Source organism: Leopardus geoffroyi, chromosome B1, assembly GCF_018350155.1.
Source record: "Leopardus geoffroyi isolate Oge1 chromosome B1, O.geoffroyi_Oge1_pat1.0, whole genome shotgun sequence".
Classification (NCBI taxonomy): Eukaryota; Metazoa; Chordata; class Mammalia; order Carnivora; family Felidae; genus Leopardus; species Leopardus geoffroyi.
In genome coordinates this window covers 200,733,356-200,758,007 of record NC_059327.1, presented here as the reverse complement: position 1 = coordinate 200,758,007, position 24,652 = coordinate 200,733,356, and the positions used below count along the sequence as shown (strand labels likewise).

At 57.6% G+C, this 24,652-nt stretch overlaps 1 protein-coding gene across 8 annotated transcripts in view; it reads left to right on the top strand.

Moving 5' to 3' along the window:
* JAKMIP1 (janus kinase and microtubule interacting protein 1) overlaps nt 1-24,652 on the top strand; it is a 137,043-nt gene that overhangs the window by 96,189 nt on the left and 16,202 nt on the right. For 7 of the 8 annotated variants that reach the window (XM_045474607.1, XM_045474613.1, XM_045474606.1 and 4 more), the window contains 10 exons: nt 4,697-4,825; nt 6,080-6,208; nt 7,472-7,555; nt 10,657-10,719; nt 12,371-12,469; nt 15,137-15,238; nt 15,913-15,966; nt 16,583-16,648; nt 22,465-22,533; nt 23,800-23,877. In XM_045474607.1, coding sequence (XP_045330563.1) covers nt 4,697-4,825; nt 6,080-6,208; nt 7,472-7,555; nt 10,657-10,719; nt 12,371-12,469; nt 15,137-15,238; nt 15,913-15,966; nt 16,583-16,648; nt 22,465-22,533; nt 23,800-23,877 — 873 coding nt within the window. Of the gene's footprint in view, nt 1-4,696; nt 4,826-6,079; nt 6,209-7,471; nt 7,556-10,656; nt 10,720-12,370; nt 12,790-15,136; nt 15,239-15,912; nt 15,967-16,582; nt 16,649-22,464; nt 22,534-23,799; nt 23,878-24,652 lie in introns of those variants that run through there. The other variant, XM_045474614.1, reaches the window with a different exon arrangement.

Below are 24,652 nucleotides of genomic sequence, written 5' to 3'. Positions count from 1 at the left end.
CCTCAGTGGTTCCAGCAAGAGTCCCAGGGCGCACGTTGCTTGGCTCAGTTTGGTCACAGGCTTGTCCCTGAACCAGGCCCAGGGAGCTCCTCATTTGGAAACGTGAGTGAAAGGCTTGGGGGGCATAGCTCGTATCGTGGCTACTTTGAAAGGAGCAGAGTATCAAGCATGATTAAAATTGAAAGTTATATATGCACTTGGTTGCCTATGTTTTGCTTTTGTGGTTGCCCTTCGCCTTTTAGTATCGCTTGAATATCTTTCGAAGTACAGAGGTCTTACTTTTTTATGGTGTCATCTCCCCATTGTTTTCAACATGTGGGTTTTCACCTTGGATGTTTCGCAGAGAGAAGCTTCTCCAAGAAATGCGGGCTTCCGTGGGGGCCCTGCGTGGACGGGAGCACCGGGCCTGCACCCCTGCAGTCCCCCTGTGGCTAGTGGCTTCATCAGTCTGTATAAACGGTCAAACAAATGCTGAAGGACAGATCACTGAGAATCCTGTGAATTCAGTGGGTCCAGGGTGCACGTGGGGTGGCCGGGACGGACAGACAAATTGCCCAAGCACACGAGGCGGGAGGCGCCTCCTCGTTTTTGGCTCTGGTCTGGAAGAAAGCTGTCTCCGCATCCATCGTGGTTGCTAGTGTGGTGTCCCCGGGGGGGCCTCGTGATCACCCGGGGCCTGTGGGAGGGCGCTGACGACAAGGCAGCTCGAGGAGGGAGAAGCCGTGTGACTAGTGTGCCAGCCTGGCCCCTGGATCTGCCCTTGGGCTGGCGGCCTTGCCCACGAAGCCCGATCTCTGTGCAGGAAGCCTCGGGCACAGTGGGCTCGGCGTGGTGGAGGGAAGGAGGATGTTCCGGGAGAGAGGCAGCGCTTTCCACTAGGACTTGAGAGAGGTCTGCAAGCAGACGCCAGTGAGGCTGCTTTTGGCCCACGGGGCGCACACGGGGCCCGCACGGGCTCCACCCCCCTGCCCGGCAATGGAGTACATCCTCTTCGTGCTGTACTTTTCCTTTTTCCTCTGTCTCTGTGCGCTGGTGTGTCTGTACTTTTCCGGTTGTCAGGAGATGACCTACAAGCATGAAGGTAAGCGTCTGGCTCTGGGCGGCCGCGGTTTCAGAGCGAGGACACGGCCGAGGCTGGGAGGCCCCTTCCGAGCTGGCGGTTGGTGGTCCCGAGTGATGCCGGGGGACAGGAGACGGGGCTCAGAGGCCGGAGCCAGCGGAGGGATGTTTATTTCGGAGACACTACACCCCACCCCCCTCCCCCGGGGCCTTTTGATCTGCTGAGAACGACCATCTCTGTGTGTGCAAGGTGCAAACGGACCAGACACGTTTATTTTTCACTTGGGCCCAAGCTGCATTTAAAACATTTGGATTAGTTTGTATTTTATTTTTATTTTTTTAAACGTTTATTTATTTCTGAGAGAGAGAGAGAGAAAGAGAGCACACGAGCAGGGAGGGGCAGAGAGAGAGGGAGACACAGAACCTGAAGCAGGCTCCAGGTTCTGAGCTGTCAGCACAGAGCCCGACGTGGGGCTCGAACTCACAAACCCTGAGATCGTGACCTGAGCTGAAGTCAGACGCTTAACTGACTGAGCCACTCAGGCACCCCTGGATTCGTTTGTAAAGAGGAGTCAGCAAGGCAAGACTCCGGGGGGTAGAGAAAATGGGAGTCTTGGACGAGCGAGCTCCTTCCGTAGGGAAGATGTGCCACCCTGAGCAGAGACGGGGGTTTATGCTCCCAAACTATCTGTTCCCGGGAAACAAATGCCCGGGGGATCTGAGCAAGGTGGACGCTCTGAAAACTCAACGATTTCCCCAGTGCTTGGCTCTTTAAGAAAGAGGAAACCATGTTTTCTAGATGATTCTGTCATTCCTCGGAGGCAGGCGCTATTATTTTACATATATTTTGAAAATGCAGCATAAGGCACCGGTTGCGTTGTCCTTAAAGAAACCAGCCCCCGGATTTTCTCTTTAAGCATTCCAATGTCTGTTTCTCTCTTGCATTTATTAACAAAGGCATGAATATATGCAGTACTTCTAGACTTCCTGCATAATACAAGAGCTTTTAAGAACCTAATCCTTCCAGGAAACAAACTCGTCCAGCCTGTATGTTCCGCAAGGTGGGGGAGAGGGGGTCGAGGCATCTGCAGATTCGCCTCCTGTTGTGAGAGGGTCAGAATGTGAGTGTTTGGCCTCCCCAGCCCTGCTCCCTACAGAGCCTCATCCTGCCTCCCTCACCGCTGCATGCTTCCCTGGGGTCTTGGTCTCTGGGGCCACCCTGGACCGAGGGGCTCCATTTGGGTCTGGGGTTCGGCTGATGACAAAAGCAGCACTTTAAACGCACATCTGCAGCATCCGGAGGGAACGCCCTGTGTCAGGACTCGGCAGCGGAGTGCCCAGCTAGCCGTCCTGCAAGGTTTCAGGAGGCAGATCAGCCCGGGTAACGAACAGAGGCGTCACAACAGTCCGCGAGGCTGACCGTGGGTGTCGTGTCCCGAGGCTTTGGAGAGACTGTGGCAGGATGGTTCAGCGTGCGTCACTGCTTGCTGCCAGTCCAAGGACTGTCCCCAGAGGCCTCGCAATTAGCCGTGTTTACAAGAAATAGGGTCGGGTGAATGGCTGCCCGGAGAAATGAGGAGCCTGGAGCTCGGGGCGGCGAGCTTCGTGCGTGCAGAGGACCTCTGAGTGCCGTAGACCTGTCGCTCCTGAAGGTGCCGTTGTCACCATCAGGATGTCGTGGCCGCTGCCCCCTGGAAATCGTCTGGAGAGTTTTCGATGCCTGCATTCAAGTGAGGTTTCTCATCTGGAGAGGAGATTGGGGTATATGATTGTCTGCAACCTCTACTTGGAGAGAAGGAATCATGGAAAGCCGACAGAACCTAATAGGTCCCCACAGTCCTACCTGCTAAACTCACCCGGGGCGGGTAACCAGGCGGGGGTCCAGCGGTGCTGGCTGCGTGAGTGAGGGCAAGGGCTGTCGCACGCGAGCCCGAAACTAGGGGCAAATGAGTTGCTTTCGCTCTGAGTTCGTTAACAAAGACATGTTCACGAATACGCATTTAAAAACCGGTGTTGACCCAGTGTGCCAGACTCTGGGCCACGGTGGGGAATAAAAAAGCCCAGATCTCTGCCCTCACTGTCCTCCTGGGTGCCTCTAGCAAAACCTCTCGAGACGCTCTAGCTGTAGAAGATGACAGAGCAGTCCACTCTGTCTCCCTCTCCCTTCCTGATTCAGAATTCTTTCTTTCTATTCTATTCTATTCTATTTTTTCTTAAACATCTTTTAACGTTTATTTATATTTGAGAGAAAGAGAGAGTGCACGAGCGAGCATGAGGGGGGGAGGGGCAGAGAGAAAAGGAGACACAGATTCAGAAGCTGGCTGTCAGCCCAGAGCCCGACGCGGGGCTCGAACCCACGAACTGTGAGATCATGAGCTGAGCCGAAGTCGGACGCTTAACCGACTGAGCCACCCAGGCACCCCTTAATTATGTTAGTAATTGTGGTACCGGCCACATTTTTCTTACATCTGGGTGCACGAGATTGCAGACATATGCCCGCTTAAGCAAGCAGGTGAGGACGGGTCCTCAGCATGTGGGGTGTGCCCCGATCCCTCTGGGGGGTGAGGGATGGGGAGGGGGCTCTGGGAAAAGCCAGGTTCTGGGTGAACCAGTGGGAGCCTGGGGCTCGGCTGTGGATTTAATTATGCTTCTTTCTTCATGGCCATGAAAAGTACTCATCGGTTGTAAGAAACAAACAAACGAACAAAACATTGTTCCTAACACAAGGGAGGTCGATCTGGTGACTGTGGGTTGATGTCTGCAGACCCCCCCCCCCTTCCCCCCGCCAGGAGACTGAGCGAAGCTCCTTGTGGTGGGGAGCACGGCTGGTGTTCATCAGGTGGTGCTCCCCAGGCCCCGCCTAGTGTGTGCCCCTAGAAGGTGCCCAGTCGGGGGTTTGCCGATTGAATGTGGGCATGTGTGCAAAGCCCCATATATCACGGTATTTGGGGTGGGCAAAGTACTGGGTGGGGTAGCCAGGAAGCTGGCACACAGAGCGGTAAAATTTCCTCTGACTCTGAGCGATGGACGCGTGAGGGGTCCGTTGCACTGTTCCTTCTCATCGTTTCAGTGCCTCAAGGTTTCTATACTCAAAACTTAAACAAAATTTGCCCCTCAGTGGAGGTCCGGTGAGGACCCAGGCCACACACTCACCCAGCCGGTTGGAGCCCGGGGTCCATCTGCGGGCCCTCTGCCCCCTTCACCTTTCCCCGTGTCTGGCACGTAGAACGAGACGTCTCACGTGGCCCCCTGCCCCTCCTTAGTAGGACCCACACGGGCCCATCGAGGGCCCATCGAGTGGATGCGTGACCTCACTCTGCGCTCTCGGGTGAGGCAGGGGCTCCCTGTCCGTCTGATGGAGAAGGAAGTGGGCGCTCAGGGGGGCCGAGGGACCCGCAGAAGGAGTGCCAGGGTCAGGCCAGCGTGCTCTGCTGTCCCCACCCTCCACCTCCTTCGGCCGCCTCCTTTCCACCCGTTCAATCACAGACCCTGCCAACCGCCTCTTGGGACGCCCTTGGGGCCCCGGTGTGCGTAGTCGCCCCCGTGCCTGGGGTGACAGGGTGGGTTGGGCGGCCAGGGCGGGGGGACTCGGCCATGCCGAGTCCGTTCCTGATGTCACGCACGTTGCGTTTTCCAGAAGCATGTTGTGGAGACATTTTTTGGATTTGATGAGGAGTCAGTGGACTCGGAAACCTTGTCAGAAACCTCCTGCAACACGGACAGGACGGACAGGGCCCCAGCCACGCCCGAGGAAGACTTGGATGATGTAAGCACCCCCGCACCTGAGGTGCTGTGGGCACACGCCTCCGGCCTCTGACAACCGCCCCTGTCGCTCCCCGGTGTAGAGATTTCGGCCCCGAGGACCTGTGACGTCTCAGCCTGCAGCCTCAAGGGCAGGAGGCCCCTGCTGGGCCCGGCCTCCATGAAGGCAAGGGGGGCACCGGCAGCATGTAGCGGTCCCTTCCCCGCCCCCCCCCCTCCCCATCTCACCACCCCAGTGGTGGCCTCGCTGTTACCTTTTCAATTAAAATTGCTGCATGGTGGTCTGTCCCTGTCCCCCCTGCACACGCGGGCACACATGCACACACACGTATGCACAGGCTCACAATGCTCACAGAGGCACATACACACGCCGACAAATGCACGCACAGGGACCCCACCTGGCGGGCAGGACACGGTTGCCTTGTCCTCACGAAGGCGATGCCTCACACAGGAGAGAACGCTCCCAGTGCTGGAGAGCGTGGAGGGCGGGAAGAACCCCCGGAAACCCTCTCACCCCGAGCCACCAGCCTCACGGTCCCCGACCAGCGCGCACATCCAGGCTCATGACCGCGGCACTAAGTGAGCCGGACTCACAGAGGCGTGAAGGGCGGCTCTGTCCTCGCCCGCCCGCCCCTCGCCGGCTGGGCTCTCTGGGGAAACCCGAGTAGAGCACGGTCACACCAGACACGGGCCTTTTTCGATTTTCCTCTGGCACCAACAGTTTGTAACGGGCAGCTTTCGGCACCCAACGCCGTGTTCCACGTCCCCGTCTCTGGTGAGCACGCGGGACTTTTCACGTGGACGCGCACGGAGCCTTTAATGTCACAAGTGTCCCCTAACGGGCGCCTCCCAGTTTTCACAACCACAAAGATGCGCCACTGGCCAGCCAGTCGCTGCACCCTTGCGTTCCTGGGGGGTTGTCTTCGGAGAGATTCCCGAAGTGAGAAGCACGGAGGGAGGGGGCACAGAAACGTCCACCCGTGGGGTCCGGGCTGGCTCGGGGGCGCTCTTCCCCTGCCTCCCTTGCACGTGACTCAGGGATTCCCGGCTGCCGCGAGCTCCCCGGGGAGGGCGCTGACGACGGGGACGGCGTCTCCTCCCGCAGCCTGTCACCCGGGGTCCCCAGTTACATCCCGGCGGTGACCGGCTCCCCCCGAGGAACTGTGGGCAGCGGCTGTGAGGGCCGGGTGTGTGCTTCCGGGCCGAAGCCTCACCACGTCACGCGCCCTGTTGTGTCTCTCTTCTCCCGCACGTTCAGACGACGACGAGAGAAGAGGCCGACCTGCGGTTCTGCCAGCTGACCAGGGAGTACCAGGCCCTGCAGCGGGCCTACGCCCTGCTTCAGGAGCAGGTGGGGGGGACGCTGGATGCTGAGAGAGAGGCCCGGGTGAGTGCGCAGAACGCCGGGTCCCCGCGCCCCGCCTTTGACGCTTGGAGGGGGTTGTGTGAGCTGATGGGGGGACACCGTGGGCAAACCCGTGGGCCACCATGTGACTGCGGGCGCAGCCAGAAGAAACGATGCTGTGGTCCGAAACACGTCACGCGTGCCGTCTGTTGGCAGGAATGCGTTCAGATCCCAGGGCTCAGCAAGGACCCGCCTCTCCCTCCCAGGCTGAGAAACCCCTGTGCACATCCCGGCGTGCTCCCAGCCCTCAAGGCGGTTTGGTCCCCGCCGGCCACCCAGGACTGGGCCAGGCTCCCTGTTGCACTGGGCTGAGCTCTGCCTTCCAGGAAATTCCACCCGCTGGTCCTTACCCCACCCTCGGGAGTCACGTGGGCCGGCGGCTGCCTGCCCCTCCTTCTGAAAGCGAGGGGCCCCCCAGACACAGTGCTTTACCCGGCACAGTCCCCATATCGTTCCCGCGACAGCCCCGGGAGGTAGGGGGTGGCGGATGAGGCTGGAGTGGGGGAGAGGAAAGCTTCTTGTGCCGCAGTGGAGCTCAGCCTGTAACCTTGTAGGTGGGAGGAGGTAACAGGGCTGGGCTCCGTGTGGCCTGCCTCCTGTGGCTGCCAGCGTTTAAAAGTCAAGAGATTTCGCGTAGAAATTCAGGTTCCTTACCTCTCTCGGCGGCTCACAACGTGCTCGGCCGGGCAACAGCGGGCTTTCTGTTCACGTGGTGGCGGCTTTGGGCCGCGGCTGAGTGGGGATTTCGCCTGAGAGGGGACGTGTGCCTCAGTTGGTCCCGATCCCCACCCCCCGTGCGACCCCACACTCAGTCGGCTTCCCTTACTTACATACCCACCCGGTCCTTGAGACACTTGGGTTTTCAGCCCTTCCCGTAGGTGATAAAGGGCCCACGAAACGTGTCTGGGAGCGTTGGTAGAGGCAGCCACTGCACGTGGTCAGAAAGCCAGGGTGGGGACCTTGACATCTGGCTTCCGGCTCACTTACCCCCTTGTAGAAATGAACCCCTTCTCTAGGCTTCCGTGTCAATGTCTGGAAAATCGAGGGGAACAGAGCCGACGGCCCCTCAAGGTCTTTCGGCTCTTAAACGTGTATCACGTGCAGGCGAGCGACCCCACGTGCCGCCTGCGAGCCCGTGCTCCCCCACACGGACGTGCTTCCGAGGCCCGGATCGTGGCGCGGTCCTTTCCACCCTTGTCACCCGTTCGCGGTGACCCGCTCACTTTTTGGTCCTTTTCTCTCCAGACTCGGGAACAGCTCCAAGCTGACCTGCTGAGGTGTCAGGCGAAAATCGAAGATTTGGAGAAGTTGCTCGTCGAGAAGGGACAGGTGAGTAGAACGGGCACGCGGCTCTTTGCGTTTCTGTCCCCTCGTGGTGTCCCCGTGGCCTTGGTGCTGGGGGGCGGGGCACCCCCTCCACGGTCTGTGTGGTTTGCTCCAGAGACATTAGAGAAAAAGTCCCTAGCAGAGCCCAGCGAGAATATCCTACCTGAGGTGCCTGTTTGCAGAGTTTTTATAGAAATCAAACCACGAAAGGAAATTCTAACGTGGCGTTTTCTTTGTGGGCCAAATGCTCAGAAGTGGGAGACACTTCACAAAGCGAGGTGGTGACCACAACCCGTTTTGACTTGACTCTGAACGAAAAGCTGCCCCTGGCTCTCAAGACCCAGTTGTGAAAGTGAAGGGGATCCCCGCCTCCCGGCTTCCCGGCTGTGGCCCCGTCACGTGCCCTCCAGGTCCCTGAGTTTCTCGGAGCCGAGTCGCCTCCACGTGCACCTTCTCTGAACGTGACAAGGCCCGGTTGACAGCAGGGAACAGTAAAGAGGCAAAGCCCAGCCCCAGACCCGTCCCCTGGGTTGGGGGAGACCGTGGAGGGTGGTCTGGGCGGAGGTCCAGCCTCTCAGAGGGTAACGTCCAAAGGCGACATCACCCAGGGGTCAGCGCGGGTCGGCCGCGCTCTCCGCGGTAGGAGATAAACCAGAACTTCGCAGTGGCTTTACCGCGGTGAGGTTTGTTTCCTACTCAGCACCCTTCCTGTCCCTCCCGCAGGCCGGGGGGTTGTCCACTCCGTGTGGTTACTCAGGGATCCAGCGCTGGGGCACCAGCCTGGATATAACGGCCCCGTCGGCAGCTCGCCTTCCCCCTCAGAGGGCAGGAGGAGGCAGTTTGCTCCCTGGACACGTTTCACCAAAACAGTCACGTGGCTACACCTGACGGTGGGGGTGCCGTGCGGGTAGGGGGTGGGGAGGTCTGGCAAGGGCTCCCCGAGGTCCTGGGCTGGGACACGGGGGCTGGCGGTGGGTGTTTAGGGAAGGGGGTGTATGAGGTTCTGAACAGATGGCTTAGAACTAACTCTGAGCAGTTAGTGGCTCTAGGGCTCGGGTGGTGGCTGATATTCGAATTCAGGCAGACGGCCAGTAACCAGGGCTGGGGGTACTCGCGAAGCCGCCCACGGCGGCAGCATTGTGGCCGGCGCTGATCGGCCAGCCCTTGGGCACTGCTTACATAACCGTGGTCCAGAACATTCCACGGAGGCAGGACAGCGGTGAAGAGCCCATACTCCGGGACTGACTTGGCAGGCGTGTAGCACAACCCACGCGACCGACATTGTCTCTTTGTGCCTCAGTTTACTCATCTTTAAAATGGGGGTGATAATAATCCTTCACATACTGGGGAAGCAGAAGTGGTAAGAGGAAGCAGCCTGGGGAACAGTCCAGGTGGGAGAGAAGGCTGTTTTCAGACTCCCGTCCACCTGCCACTGCCCTCGGCCCCTCTTCCAGGCTGAGCTCACATAGCTCCTGACCACCGTCTTCGACTAAGTTACGCCCCACCCGTGGATGCTAGGTCCTATGTTTGCGGGCTTTTTCTGCTCTCAGCACCTTATAAATGAAAGGGCCACGCTGGGACAAAGCAAATGTCCATTTGTTCAGTGAGCGCTCACCAGAGCGCTTGCCTCACGCCAGGCTCTGTGCTTGGCGTGCAGGGATAATGCATCGGTTAGCCATCACTGTGGAACAAACCACCCCAAAACTTAATGGCTTAAAACAAGAAAAAAAATTGATTTGCTCATAATTCCGTGGGTCAGCGGTTTGGATTGGGCTCAGCCGTGTAAGGAGTTCCTCTGCTGGTCTTACCGGGGCTCATGCTACAAGCTGCTCTCTGGGTCACCTGGGCCCGGGTGGCCTGCAATGGCCTCTCTGTCCCGTCTGGGCACTGGTGCCGGCTGTGGCTGCCGTGTCGGCTCATGGTCTCTCATCGCCATCTCTCTTACTCTCTCCGACCTGGCGTCTTTGCCTGGTGGCCTGGGGACCGGAAGAAAGGACAGGCCTCAATGCACAGGTGCATTCCAAGCCTCTGCTTGAATCCCATTTGCGAGTATCCCGGTAGCCGAAGTCGCCACAGCCACGCCTGGCTTCAGGGCTGGAGAAGGCGATGCCGTCTGTCATTGGGAGGAGCTGCAGAGTGATACTGCAAAGGGCCGTGGAGGTGGGAGGGACAGTTGCAGACAGTATGCTCCAGATACAAGGATGAGTAGAACGGGCTCCGTCCTCACAGGGACTCATGGCCTCATGGGGCCTCCATGTGTCGACCCAGCGACAGTGCAGGGTGACACGTGAGAGGTGGAGGGAAGCCGAGGCCGCCGGAGCTGAGAGAAGGGAAGAGGAACGTTCTTCGTTTGTTCCTTTATCCATCCTGCCGTGTTTATGGAGCACAGGCTGGGGACGCCACGGTGGAAAGACAGACCTAGTGCCGTGCGCTCATGGGACTTACCTGGACAGGAACCTGCCCGGGCCGAGACAGGTAGTTAGGGCCTCACGGGCAGAGGGACCAGGATGCACCCGAGAGCGTGTCCGCGGGTGTGGGGGAGACCCCGGGTGCGGTGAGCAGGCCTGAGTGGGTGGGCCGTGCCGATTTGGTCGCTCTGCAGCTGGTTTCCTGGCAATGACACTCCGCGTGGGCCCCCTCTGCTTTCAGGGAGCGTTTGAGCGGTAGGGAAGGGACACCCCGCGATCCCGCCGGCTCGCTTTTCTGGGTGTAGAGGTGTAGAGGGATGATGGTCTTTCTAGCTGCTGTCTCTTCTCTGATCTTTTCATAGTCCCTTTTTTTTTTTAATGCTTATTTATTTTGAGAGAGAGAAAGAGAGCACACGCACAAGTGAGGAGGGGCAGAGAGAGAGGGAGAGAGAGAGAACCCCAAGCAGGCTCTGCACTGTCAGCACAGAGCCCGACGCGGGGCTCGAACTCACAAACCATGAGATCGTGACCTGAGCCGAAATCGAGAGTCGGGCGCTTAGCCTACTGAGCCCCCCAGGCGCCCCATGACCTTTTCATAGCCTTATATTAGGTGACTTTTTTTCGCTGACTCAGTCTTTGCTGTGTGAGCACCTGTTTGCTTCAATAAGCGTGAACATATTTAGTGCTTTTTCTTAGGATTCCAAATGGGTTGAAGAGAAGCAGCTTCTCATCAGGACAAACCAGGACTTGCTGGAAAAGGTACGTGAGCGTCAGTACCCTTCCCGCCCCCTCAGAGAATCAGGGACCTCAGAGGCTCAGCCCGACTGAGACTCTGTCCCATTGCCCCCATGGTGGGTCTGGGTCCTGACCGGCTCTCAGAGCACAGACCTCTTCCTCCCATTGAGTCCGAGCCCAATTCCTGGGGCTTCCCAGGCCTCGGCCCCGGTTCTGTCCTCTGGGACAGGGCGTGCGCCCTGCAGACACAGTGAGGGCCGCCCGCCCTCCCTCCACGGGGCTCTCCAGGCCGCCTCTCCCATTGCTCTGGAACCCCTGGCAGGTCCCCTCCCTCCCACGTGGCAGGGGGGGACCGAAGGCGCTGGCCGCCCGGCAGGCTCTCAGGCCGTCACAGTCCAGTTCATGGACCGGAGGCCTCGGTGCTGGCAAAGCTGAGCCTGTCTTCTTTCTTGCGGTCATGGAACTTTCCAGATGCCTCTTGAGACAGCAGGGGGAGTAGGTTTTAATGCTTTGGGATGAGACTTCAGCTTTATGTTTCTCTCGTTTGTGTGCAATCCAGAGTGTTGTTCTGTTTTGTTTTCTTTGTGCAGCCACCGTCACAATGCAGCTTTAGGACCTTTTCCGCGGCCCACAAGGGTCCCTTGTGCCCATTTGTAGTCACTCCCTGTCTCCTCCCACCACACCCCCCCTTGGCAACCACCGGTGTACTTTGTGTCCACAGAGGTTTGCTTTTCCTGGACCTTGCATGCCAGCCGCCCCAGACCTGGGTGAGGCCTCAGCCTTAGAGCATCCTAGAACACCTGCAGCGTTGAGCCCGGGCTTGCCCCCCTCCACCCCCGCCCCCAGCCCCAGCTCTGCCCCTGACGGGTGTGGCCGCTCACTGCCCTGTGTTTCTCCATAGCGTTTGGAGCTCGGGGACAGGGCGTGCCGCTGCCCTGCAGGTCGGGCCTGTGCGTTGGGAGAGATGTCGTGTCCTGCTCACTAAATTCAGGGAGCCATGGAGAAAACACACTGTTTCCAAGAGTCCCCTGGGGGTGCAGGACCCCGTCAGTGGAGACCCTCCCTCCGGTTCTCCGGGCAGGAGGAGGTGTGCCTTATCTGAGTCAGGCCTGGCTGCAGGACTTTATGCCCCTGCGACAGAAACTGAGGCACGGAGCCATTAGGGTGCTTTTCCAGTGTCTCCTGGCGGGTGTCGGACCAGGCGGCCCACCTCCCCAGACGGACTCGTGCCTTCAGGAGAACTGCTTCCACTAGGCCTTCTCCTCAGCCCTCTGGCAGGGTCACAGTGGCGGCCTGTGCCTTCCTGCCGCAGCTTGGTGCTGTCTGTCCGGGGGGGGGGGGGGGTGCTCATCCTGGGGGGCCAGACCGCCCGCGAAAAGACCACACTGAGGCTTTGGGATCAGAAGCGCCCATGGTGCGTTCCTGCCTCCCTCACACTTGACCTCAGGAAGGGACTTAGTGGCGCCGTGCCTCAGTTTCCCCCATCGCTCATTTATTCGGCAAGCCTATGAGGAGCCCCTCTTCCAGGCCAGGCCCCCCGGGGGGGGGGTTGGCAGGGACGGTGCAGGCGCCCCCACCCCCGCACCCCGCCCGCGCTGAGGAGGGTGCGTCTCCTGCGGCCCCCACGGGGACGGCGGTCCTCCCGCCCGCTAACCCACAGGTGCGTCTGCTCTAGATTTACAGACTGGAAATGGAAGAGAGTCAGCTGAAGAACGAAATGCAGGACGCCAAGGACCAAAATGAGCTGCTAGAGTTCCGAGTGCTGGAGCTCGAAGTAAGAGACTCTATCTGTTGCGCGCTCTCAAACGGAGCAGACCTTCTCTTTGAGCCCAAACTGAAATTCATGTAAAGCTCCCCGATGCCCTCCAGCATGTGTAAAGGGACGTGGTAGAGTTCTCTTTTCTTTTCTTTTCCTTTCTTTTCTTTTCTTTTCTTTTTTTTTTTTTTTAAATCTGTATGTTCAGAATAATTTCACTGCCTTAATATGTTCTGGAGAGAATGCTCACCGAGGTCTTTGGACATGTACCAGAGCTAATCTATTTATTGCCTACGGCTTGTTTTTTGCACTTAATAAAATAATTTGTTTTTGCAATATTTTGCCTTTTTTATTTGTGTTTCATTTCCATAACTACTTCTTTCCCGCATGCATAGTCACCTGGTATGCGTTCTGCAAAGTCGGACAGAAGCGCTGTTGCAATTAATAACACACCTTTTTTAAGTGACCTTGCATGCAGGGAATGTCTCCTTTTGAAAGAGCGGGGTCCGACCCGGCCCGCAGCTGCCTCTGTAGCGTGTTCACTGCTAGTTCGGCCCATGTTCTGTTTGCCGAGGTGAACACAGGTAAGTAAGCGAGCAGGGGGAAAGGAGGCATCTGCGTAGGCGTTTGAGAAAACCGATGCCATTGCCCCAGCTCCCTGATCAGTGAACACAGGCCCGTGTGTCATGGCAATGTTGCATTGGACTGGAAATGTACCTGTTTATACTCGAACCGCACGACTCCAAAATTCCTGGTTAGTGTGGAGGGAGACCGAGCGGTGTTCGTAGGTAGCGGCCGTGTTCCAAACCTTCAGTAAGGTCCCCAGTACAGAGCTGCATCCAGGGCAAGACCGCTGACGGTTTTTTTGCTTCCCACTGACACCTTGTTTCCGGTATGTCGCTGTATCGCCTTGCTGCCACCTGAACGTCATGACCCTTTTGTGTTTGTTTGTCTGTTGCCATTTAAACACCATCCACAGTTTAAACATCAGCCATGTTTGTGACACTCGTTTCTCTAAGCACCTGCAGTGACGCAGCCCCGCTCTCCCTCGGCTGAAGCCTTTTTGCATGCACGGAACCCTCGGGAGAAGCGAGCGCCTTCGCAACATTGGTGTCCCCCCGATTTTGTTCCCTCATCCTGGCCTCAGTCAACACCGTTTGCGCCAGACCTTACCATCTTGTCCTTTGTTGTGTTGGCGTGGACTGTGGCCTGAAGGTCTCGAAACCAAGCGTTACCCCTGCAACGCAACTCTTGCTTGAGCGCCAACCGGGCCTTCGTTCACGCACTAGGAATCGGAAGCCACGCGAGGTCACTGTTCACACTTCGGCCAGCTAGGAAGCCTTTCACAGCCCTTGGTCACGCGTCTTTCTCATGAGAGTTCCATGAGCGTTGCTCAGCGTGCTAGGACTTTCTTGAAGTGTCTCCACTGTCCTTCAGAGCCGTTAGAGACCAGTTCGGACTTTCGTTCGGATAAAATATGGGCTTTCTGTTGTCACTTTTTCTGTGGAGACTCCACTTAAGCATTGCAGGTAGAAAGGCATCCGTAGAAGAGAGCCACTGTGAATTTTGGTCTTCGTGGCTCATAAGGGAAACGAAGTTTTCCCCCTGAACTGCTTCAAACAAGGTTAGCCAAGTTGCACCTTGTGGAAGGTAACTGAATGTCCCCCGCCACCCACCTCACCTTCCTCTCCCCATTATCCGTCTGCTTAGGTCCTGCCATCCATGCTGGTGCTCATTCGGTTACATTTCTTAGCTGAGTGACTAAAGAGACCCACGGGTGCCCTCCCTAGATTCTGCAGGAATCATCCAAAGCGGGCTTAGTCATCTTACTCTAATTTTGGCCAAATAAAAGCAGTTTGACTTAAAGGCATAATTCGGAAAGGTCTTCTCTGCTGGCCTTCCCATAAAGCTAGCCTGTCCGTGGCTCAAGTTTTAAAGGCAGCTCTGTGTGCTATATCCCTGCCATTAATTGGGTTTCTCTTGTCCTTTTTAGAAACGTGTCGCGTTACATAGGATTAACGAGCACCTCTTGTGGGAAAACGCTTGCTTTTCCTTCCTCAGCGATCGAGATTTGAATAGCAAAATCTAAGGCAGGGATAGAATGATCGCTGATGTGTTAGCACGGCTCAAAAAAAAAAAAAAAAAAATTGTGAACGAAGTCAGCCGATTGTCTTGAAAACGGTGCGAATCCAGGGTTCGTGTCCCGGCCCTGCCGCTCGGGAGCTTGGGACCGGGACTCGCCCCCCTGTCCACGAAACGAAAGCAATAACGCCCGCCTCGTGGGATGGTGTGAGGGCTCAACGAGGTAGCGAGTTGCCGCAGGGCACGAGGAACGCCATAGCCGGTGGCTGTGCTGTCCGTTGAAATGTTCTTACCGAGTATTTAATGAGCTGTGGCTTCCCGGGCTCCCGTCGTGCAGCAAGTGAACACGTGCCTCGGGTAACCGTTTCTTCCTAGCGGAGTGGGTAAGGAGTAGACGCATTTCGGCTCGAGACCCGCCGCCCCGCAGAGGCGGGACCTCGCGGCGTGCTCCTTCGCGGACCAGGAGACGGTAGTCTGACTGTGCGCCTTTTAGTAAGGCCTTGGCCAACTGGAACCCGTTGGTCTTTGCTGCGTAACGTGGGAAAGTGGCAAGTGGTAAACAAGCCAATAAAGTTCTGTTTTTAAACCAAATCTTTTCCCCAGGAGAGAGAGCGGAGGTCGCCAGCATTTAACCTCCAAATCAGCACCTTCCCCGAGAACAACAGAAGCGCTCTCCAGCTGTTCTGTCACCAGGAAGGAGTTAAGGTAGCGTGCTTGGGGGGTGCCTCCGCTCAACCCACCGCCAGGGGCCCCCTCGGATGCCAGGCGCAGCCGTAAAGGGGGATTGTGCCTTTGTGTCACACACACAGCCGATTTTAACGAGGTAGCCCGCCCCCCGCCCCCCCAACACCGTATTTGGAAAGTCGGAGTTTGTGTCTCAGAGGGTCACCGAATGTCACCCTCTGTGTACCCGTGTTAAAAGAGCAGAAGCGTGGCACCCAGCTTTGAGGGCCCACCCCGGCTTGGCCGCCTCCCAGCTCCGGGCCGCGGGCTCCCGTGTGTGAGGTGAGACCGGCAGCACCCGCCACGAGACGAGACGAGACGTGACGAGACGTGACGTGACGTGACGTGACGTGACGTGGGCGTGACATCAGAGCAGCGCCGAGCGCAGCGGCCGCGCAGTGAGTGAGGGGGCGGGGGACGTGGCTGCGGCTGCCGGCCGGGGTCCTCCTGACCCTCGCGATTCCACCAGCCGTTCCTGCAAAGCTCAGCCTCCAAGCAGCCATCACTGCCTTCTCTCCCTCGACCCCCGAAGGAGCTGCCGGGAGCCCTTGGCCCCGCCGCGCACACCGAGAGGGACGGACGAGGCCCCGGCGGTAGAGACCGGTCTGCACGGGCTTGGCGGCTCCCACAAAATGAACGTTGGCAATCTCTTCCAGGATGTGAATGTTTCTGAACTTATGAAGAAGCTAGATATCCTTGGCGATAACGGGGTAACTATGCCGGCCGGCTTCTGCTCTCGCGCTCTCGTCTCCACCTGGGTGTGTCCTGTGTGCCTTTCCTTTCTGTTCGGTTCGGGTTCTTCCCAACGTAAGAGATCTGACACGCGCAGTGTAAGGCTTCTGTGTGGCCGTGCCCTCGTGGGGGGGGGGGGGTGGGGGCGGGTCACGCTGTCACGGGCGGGCCGCGCTGTCACAGGCGGGTCACGCGTTCACGGGCGGGCCGCGCTGTCACGGGCGGGGCACGCGGTCACGAGCGGGTCGCGCTGTCACGGGCAGACTTCTGGACGCAGCGCTTCCTTCGCACCTGCCGGCGATGCGGGCGCACGAGGGAGCTCCCGGAGGGACGGTGGACCGGCGGGATCCCTCGAGGTTTCTGAGATCAGAACGTGGCATCCCTGCCCCCTTAAGAGACTGGCTGGAAACAGGCCCTATCTGTCAAAGGCCTGGCCCCAGATAGGACACGGCTGCCTTTAAACACGGGCCCCTTTAGAGTGTGGGGGCCGAGCCCCGGGGTCGCCTCTCGGAGGGGCACGGAAGCCGGTCAGCGCTGTCTGCACGGGGACGCGGGGTCCAGCGTAAAACGCCCTTCCCCATTTTTGTGTTTTAGAATTTGAGAAACGAAGAACAGGTTGCAATAATCCAAGCTGGAACAGTGCTTGCCCTGTGCGAAAAGGTAGAGCCCCGCGGCACCCTCTGTCCGTGCACCGCGTCGCAGCTCCCCCGGCGCCACACGAGAATCGGCACCTCGGCGTCTCGCTTGGCTCTGGGGCATGACTTCCCGCGTCCGCGTCTGCATGTGCACGCGCATGCCCGCCCCTCGCCCGTCCAAAGCCGCACGCGCTCGCCCTAGACAGCTTAGCGCACGAGCCGGCGGCAGCCCCCACGGAGGAAGGAAAGCACCTGCGACCCCGGGGTGGATTTCTTTCCGGTGTTTTGCCCACGACCGTTTTTCAAGCCTCGTTGAGATCCGGCTTGACTTCCCGTCTTTAGCCCTGCCTGCCACACTTCCACCCGCATCATTCCACCGTAGGGTTCAAAGAAGTTCCTTGTTCCTCAGCTGCTAGTTAGCGAGGGGGTTTCCTTTTTTTTTTTTTTTTTTTCCTATTTATCATGATGCGGTGGTGAATAGCGTTGTGCGTCGATTTCGATCCACCTCTTAAGACCCTCCCGCAGGACAGATTCTAGATGTGGAATCACGGGGCCACTGGTAGGGAGGTTTCTCAGAGCTTTAATATTGTCAAAGCGTCCACCCCGGTGTTACCGCATTGCCGGGTCCACGTTCAACTGGGTGCCCCGCCGTTAGAGACCCCTGCCGGCTTGATAGGCTTGGCTGAACTTACATGATGTGACCGTTTCCGTTTTCATGTATTTGAGTGCTAGTGATCCTGGCTTTTTATTGTGTATCGTCTGTTTTCTTCTTCCTTGTGAACTGTAATTACATTTCTTTTGATGATGTCCATTGGGTTTGTCATTCATTCATTCATTGATTCATACATTCACTCCCTACATGTCTGTCGTTAAGTATGGTGTTTCGTACTGACTTCTCTGTGGGCCTTACGTGTTGAGATAATTAACTTTTTGCTGTGCTTGCTAAAAATACGTTCCTGGTTTGCTTACCTTTTACATTGGTGTAGGATAATTTATTTAAAAAAAATTTTTTTTAACGTTTATTTATTTTTGAGACAGAGAGAGACAGAGCATGAACGGGGGAGGGCCAGAGAGAGAGGGAGACACAGAATCTGAAACAGGCTCCAGGCTCTGAGCTGTCAGCACAGAGCCCGACGCGGGGCTCGAACTCACGGACCGCGAGATCGTGACCTGAGCCGAAGTCGGACGCTTAACCGACTGAGCCACCCAGGCGCCCCTGGTGTAGATAATTTAGGCACGCACGACTTTCACGTCGCCCCCGTCCAGAGAGCTTTTCCTTTCGAAGCACAGGAGTTAAACTTTGAAATCCTATTTTAATAACGATGAGGTCTTAGTGACCTTAACCAAACTTCTTTCCAGAATTTTTGGAAGGGCGTGGAAAATACAGATAGTCTGCTTCACTGGGCTCCTGTCCTTCCTCCCCACTCACGTGAAAGGCACTGAGTGTTGGTAACAAACTTGGGCAAAGCTTTGCCTGAGGTCACACAGGTGGGAAGTTACTTCCCAAGTCACAGCGTCCTCAGGTGGACAGCAGGTGGCGCTGACTCACGCCTGGCTGGCTGGTGGAACAGTATTAGGCACACGGTACATGGTCAGTAAATGTCCCTCGTACCAACATATGCAAACTCGGCCGCCCAGCCGCCTGTAACAGTGCTCCGGAGAGTGTCACACAACGTGCCTGGTAAACACTCCCGACTTGGCTTAGTGCCACGTGCTCCCTGGAGGATGCCGTAATGTCAGGCCCAGTAATCCCTTCCTCATCCCCTGGGAGGCCCCTCCCGCGTTGACTCCCGCCCACCGCTCAGCCTTCCGCAGATCGGTCTCTGGATCACTCTGAGCCCCCACACTAGGAAGCCGTGAGCCCTGGAATCCAGGACATGGCATCTAAGCAGAAGCAAACATTGTTACTAAGCACCTGGGGCAAAGCTTGCTTGCTAGAAGGGTTTGGGCAGTGGTTGTGGACGGGGAACTAATGGCCGGAACCGTCCGTGACTTGGGTGGCTGATTTGGGATGGGGCTGGGAATAGGCCAGGGTCTCCTGGAGGGCCACACCGGGTGGAAAGTTCACAGACTCACTGAGAGCAGCCCCTTTCGAGCTACTTTCTTCTCCCACCCAGGCCCTCCCTGACCTACTCCTCCCCGCGGCCCGGAAAATAGTGGGCGTCCAGACCTGTAGCCTTGGGCCCTCACCTCAGATCTGTGGGACCCCTGTTCCTCTCAGCAACCATGCGAGATTAGTGACTCCCCCTTCTACACCCGCCTGGTCTGCGGCAGCTGTCACCCCCCACCCCCACCTTCACCAGCCAGCCGTGCAGGGGAGAGGCGCCCACCTCCCAATCTGGGACTGTCCTTGGGGGCTGGACTCAGACCAGTGTTTTCCCATTTTCTCAGATTGGGTCTAAGAGACCCCAGCCCCGTCCTGGGCCTGTGACTAAAGATCTTGTAGGTTGGGAGTCGCCGTATGTCCCCCTGGAGGGAATATTAATGTTGAGAGTGGCCCCAGGAGGAAAGAAAGGTGGGTCTGCAGGACAGAGGGGACCCCCAGGGAGACAGACTACCCGGTTTGCCCGGAAGTGAGAGGTTCCTGGGACACGGGAACTGAAACAGGGACAGCCCTGGACAAGCAGGCACGAGTTGGTCACCCTGGAGCACATGGGCTGGCAGTGGGATCTGAGACCCACCCAAATGTGTGTTGTTAAAAATCACCACCCAGTGCCAGTATCCGACCCAACTGAGGTCAACTTCAAGTTTTCTATTTAGGGGGACAAAGCTGTGCGTGTAGCATAGAAGCGAAGGGCACCCCTAGTTGGGATGCCACGTGGTGTTCCTGGGTGACCTTGCTCTGGGGCTTTGTCTAGCTCCTAACCCTTCCCCGAGGAAGCCCTGTCCCCACGCCACGTCCTCTGCACACGGCACATGCCAAGCAGAGAAGCTTGGACATAGGACGTCTCAGGGTTTACAGGTGATCGTGAGTCACAACTCTTCCTTATGAGTCTCCCTCAAGTTCAAAACCAGTTGGGAACCAGTTCAAAACCAACCAGAAAGATGGAAGTTTTTAAGAGAATTTCGTGTTCTCGCTGGTAACAACAGATCAGAGGGTTCGGCTTAGGCCTGCGGCCACAGTCAAGCTCTCCGAGAGCTGGCCTGGGGTCACGGTCTTGGGACCCTCTCTGGAGGGAGCGTCGGGGCTTAGAGGCTCTGGGGCTCAGAAGCCGGCACCTGTGGGCAAGGACCTGGCTTCCTATAGAATGTCCTCTTCCCCTGTGGGCTGACTCACTTCTCCCCTGAGGGTTTAGGGGAGGACAGGTGTCCCTGTCCCCATCACCCTCCCTGCTGGCCAGTAATGTAGTGCTATTTGCATTTAGGCTCTTGCTCTGGGCGAGGAAGAGGGGCCCACTGGCTATCTGGAGGGACTCTTTGATGGGAAATTCGTGACCTCACATGCCCAGGATGCTCATGGCCAGCGTTTTCTGCCCTCATGTTACTCTTCCAGTTGCTGAAAAGCACTTGTCAAAATTGTTTTTTCTTTCTACGCGTAATAGGCACGTCACATCTCTTTCACAGGAAGAAAAGACTGGACGCCATATTCTATAAAGCCTATTCTGAGAGTAGCTTGCTGTCATGATTCAAAACTGGATTTTTAATTTTTTTTTCCATTCAGACTTTATTCATTTTATGACTGCTTGCATTAGGGTATTCAAAATGAAATGTGTCATTTCCCGCCAAAAATATGCCGATCTATTTCTGAGACATTGCACAGCCTCCTAACATCTAATGAAATGCTCCACTCTGGGCACCTGCTTCTGCTGCTGGCTCTGGGTGTCCAAGACATTGGGGGGACCCTGTGTGATCACAGCTGTATCTAGTCTTGTTTCCTCCACGGAGCCAGCACACCCCCTCCCAGACCTCCACATTCTCACGTCGGCTCTCGTTCAGCAAAATGTTTGTGGGGCACATGCTTCGTGCTGGGGCCCGTGCAGGGTAAGGAAGTGTAACAGACCGTGTCTGATGTGGTCCCCACCTTCGGGCTTTTGTGGGAGGGAAACAGACAACAGCAGTCCGTCAGGTGAGTGCCGTGAGAGCCGTTCACAGGATGACACAGAGATCCCAGAGGGCACCTGACCCCACGGACTCAGGAAGCAGGGCAGGCTTCCTGGAGGAGACAACAGCTAATGTGGCCTGAGGCTGAGTCGGTGTGAGCTCGGTGAAGGCCTGGGGCTGAGGCTGGTGTGGGGGAGGTGGTGATGCTCTAGGCAGAGGAGCAGCAGGTGCAAAGGCCCTGAGGTGAAGGAAGACTGGGCTTGGTGGCCCCCAGGAGCGATGGGCTGTCCCTGAGGGCTTTAAGTGGAAGCAGATTTTTTTTTTTAATTTTTTTTTCAACGTTTATTTATTTTTAGGACAGAGAGAGACAGAGCATGAACGGGGGAGGGGCAGAGAGAGAGGGAGACACAGAATCGGAAACAGGCTCCAGGCTCTGAGCCATCAGCCCAGAGCCCGACGCGGGGCTCGAACTCACGGACCGCGAGATGGTGACCTGGCTGAAGTCGGACGCTTAACCGACTGCGCCACCCAGGCGCCCCTGGAAGCAGATTTTTGAGAGGACGTGAGGGCTTGAGAGCAGAGAGGGCTCTGGGTCCAGACAGGAGGCTGGAGTGACGGTGGCCGTGGTTGTGCAGCGGGTGGGTGTTTGAACCAGGAGGAGGTGGACCCAATGCATGGGAAGGGAAGGAAAAGGTGGAATCGAGGCTGCTCCCTGTTTCCTGGTTTGGGTAAAATGGGGCTCTTCCCCCACAGAAGGACCAGGGAGACCAGAGAGGCCAGGGAGGCATCAGAGGGAGATGCCATGGGGCGGTCTGGGCTGGAGAGCAGAGGGGGCACAGGGGCAGGTAGAATCCCCAGGGAGGTGAGGGGGGAAAGCCAAGGGCAGGGCCCCAAGGGGACGAGAAGCTTCAGCCACCAGGGAGGAGGAAAAAGCCAGGAGGATCACACGGCAGCCGAGGGAGGCTAGGACGCCCGGAAAGGGGCGTGGTCCCCAGGCTGGAGGCAAGGAGGCTGTCTGTCCCGCCGAATGCACACGTTCATGCACACTGTCACACACGGACACCCCCAGCCCACCCCCGCCCCGGGTCCACCCAGCAGCCCATCTCTTAGGTGGGCTCCTCCTAAAGACATACCTATGTACCTCCATCCAGAGAAACAGCTGCCCACCTCCCAGCCCAGACCCAAGAAGAGGCAGACTGCCCCCTGCCCCTGGCACCTGCCCTCGGCAGGTGCTCGCCCGCCCGCCTCCGCCCACCCACGCCCTGGTGCTCAGCACACCCCTCACCCCACGGTGCACCTCGCCGCTCGGGGCTGCTGCCGCAGGGGTGCAGACTTGCAGGCTGGGTTAGAAGTCCCCATGGCCCACCTGTGGGACCTTGCACGAGCGACCTAACTAGGCAGCCACGTCTTCCCAGGCTGCCTATGCCGTGGGCTGGATGAGGTCCTCAGCATGAAGCCCCCATTGCACCTTAGACTTCGGTGACAGTGGGCCCGCTGGGCACCGAGTCAGGCTCCCACTGAATGCACACCGACTCCCTCCTGGACACACACACACACACACACACACACACACACACACGGATATCCATGACCCACTTGATCCCTGAGCAAACATCTGTCAAAGCTGAACATCTGAACAGACTAAGAAATTCTGTGTCGAGGCCCCCCACTGCCCCAGGATGGGACGAGGAGGCCAGGAGCCAAGTGGAGGAGGAGGCCCCCTACACACGCGGCTGGGGTGAAAGGCCCCCGGCCAGCACTGGTTCTCACGTGTGTCCCTCTGTCCCTGCTGTTTTCCAGTGGCTGAAGCAAATAGAGGGGACTGAGGCGGCCCTGACCCAGAAGATGCTGGATCTGGAGAAGGAGAAGGTAAAAGACTTAGCCCTCTAGGAGGCAGGCGGGTGGAAAGGGTTCAGACAATTTCCCTCCCAGGACGGCTTCTCGTGTCTTTTCGCATGCATTTATTTGCACGCGTTTCTAAATTTTGCTTTTGCCCCAGTGGCCGTTCTGGGTAATTGTCATCCATTGGCTTACTCGTCCACTCGCTCGGTCATTCACTTCATACGTATTTCTGGAGGCTCTTTAGCCCCGGCGCCATGCCAGGATTAGAGGTCTGGTAATGAATATGTGGGGTCCCTGCCTCGAGGACCGAGCTCACAAGCCTGGGGGACGTGTGCTCATGAGCCGACAGCCGCAGTGTAGCCTGAGGACACCAGGATGGGTGTGTGGTGATGCCGGGGCACTGGGCCCAGCGGCCTCGGAGACACACAGCTGGGCCTCCCAACTTTGCTGGCCCCCTTAATGGCCATGAGAGTTTGGGAACGCGGCACTGGACCCTGGCGCCCTTATCGCCAAGTGGGGGTTCCAAGTTCCCCAGCCTGGGGCTGCCAGAGATGGCTTCCCAGAAGAAGTGGCTCCCGAGAGCCTTCAGAGACCAATTCAAGTTTTGCAAGTAGAAATGAGAGGTGAGAACGGGAGGTAGAAGGATGAGCTTCCAGCCTGGAACCCCAAGTGGTGTGAGAGAGTCCTGGCTTGGAAACTGGTCCCTCCTCTGCCACCAGAGCACTGGGGCATCCGGGGCAAGGCACTGGTCCTCTCTGGTCCTGTTTCCTCATCTGTAAAGCCAAGGGACTGCAGTAGACCAATCGTCACCTTGAAAGCCTCAAGTCAGTCCTGGGGATTTGCCTTCAGGACGCATGGTGCGTGCAGGGACTAAAAGAGTGAGCCAGTTGGTGCGGGGGGTGGGGGGGAGGGCCCGCACAGCAAGGAGACCGGTCAGGAGGTGGGGAGGTGATGCGATTGGTGTGGGGGGGGGAAGCGCCTCATCTGGGAACTGTTGAGACGGTCTTCAGGGGCCACCGGGACGTGACAAGAGGAACTCAGAAGGATTCCTGCTTGGCCACCGGGTGGGAGGGGCGTCGCGTCCTTGCGGTCGTGGAAGGGAAGCCGGGAGGGGGTGGGATCATGGGTCCCGGGGCAGACCATCGCCTCCCTCCTCACCTAAGCACCTGGCAGGTCCCCGGCTTGGTGGGACTGCCGCTCTCTAGCAGAGGTGATCACGTGAGCTCTGAAGATCCTCCCTGTGACGAGTTCTCACGCTGATCTTGATCTTGGGGGGGGGGCTCCCCTTTTCAGGACCTGTTCAGCAGGCAGAAGGGCTACCTGGAGGAGGAGCTGGACTACAGGAAGGAGGCCCTGGACCAGGCTTACCTGGTAGGACCAGACGCGGGTTGGATGCTTTGGCTCGTTGAACTCACCCTCAGGGGCTGTGTTTCCCTTCGGGGCTGGCACTGCGTTTAGGGGCCTTACAAGTGCTACGTGGACGCCATCAAAAGGCCCTGTCTCTGTCCTGCCCGGAAGGACCGTACCGAGAAATTGGTTTTTTTCTCCCAATCAAGCATGATTGTCAAAAAGTTAGCCTGACGGTTTCTTTAGACATGCGCATCCAATGCCAGTAGTCGTTTGAGATGCGTGAGGCGAAAGCGTCTCTCTTCCGTGTTTGGTTGTACTTAAATACTTATTTATGCATCACCCTCCCGCCAAGCAAGTTTTCCCGGAAACAGGAACGAGGGTCAGTCACCAAGGAACACAGAGGCAGAGCACTGAGCAGAGGCAGGTGATCGTTAGAGCCGAAGGGACCTGCAGTGAGGTCCTGCGCAATATTGCGTGTGGGTCACGCGATCTGTTCCGGGCTTCCCGGTGAGTAGCTTCAAATGGGATCACGCCCAGGTTCGTATGTCATAGGGCTTTGAGGACACTCCTGGCACCGAGTGAGACCGGGAGACGGGAGGGGCACCGCCAGGGTGTCCCCACGGCACAGAGAGCGAGAGAGCTCAGGGTCACATCTTGCAGGAAGAAGCGGTGTTGTTCCCAAAGCCGCGAGTCAGTCTTCGCCCGGGTCGTTTGTGGTTGAAATTATTTTCCAAAATGGGTTAGTGCCTGTGACCTGCAGAGTCAACACGTGAAATATGACTTTCCAACCCTCGTT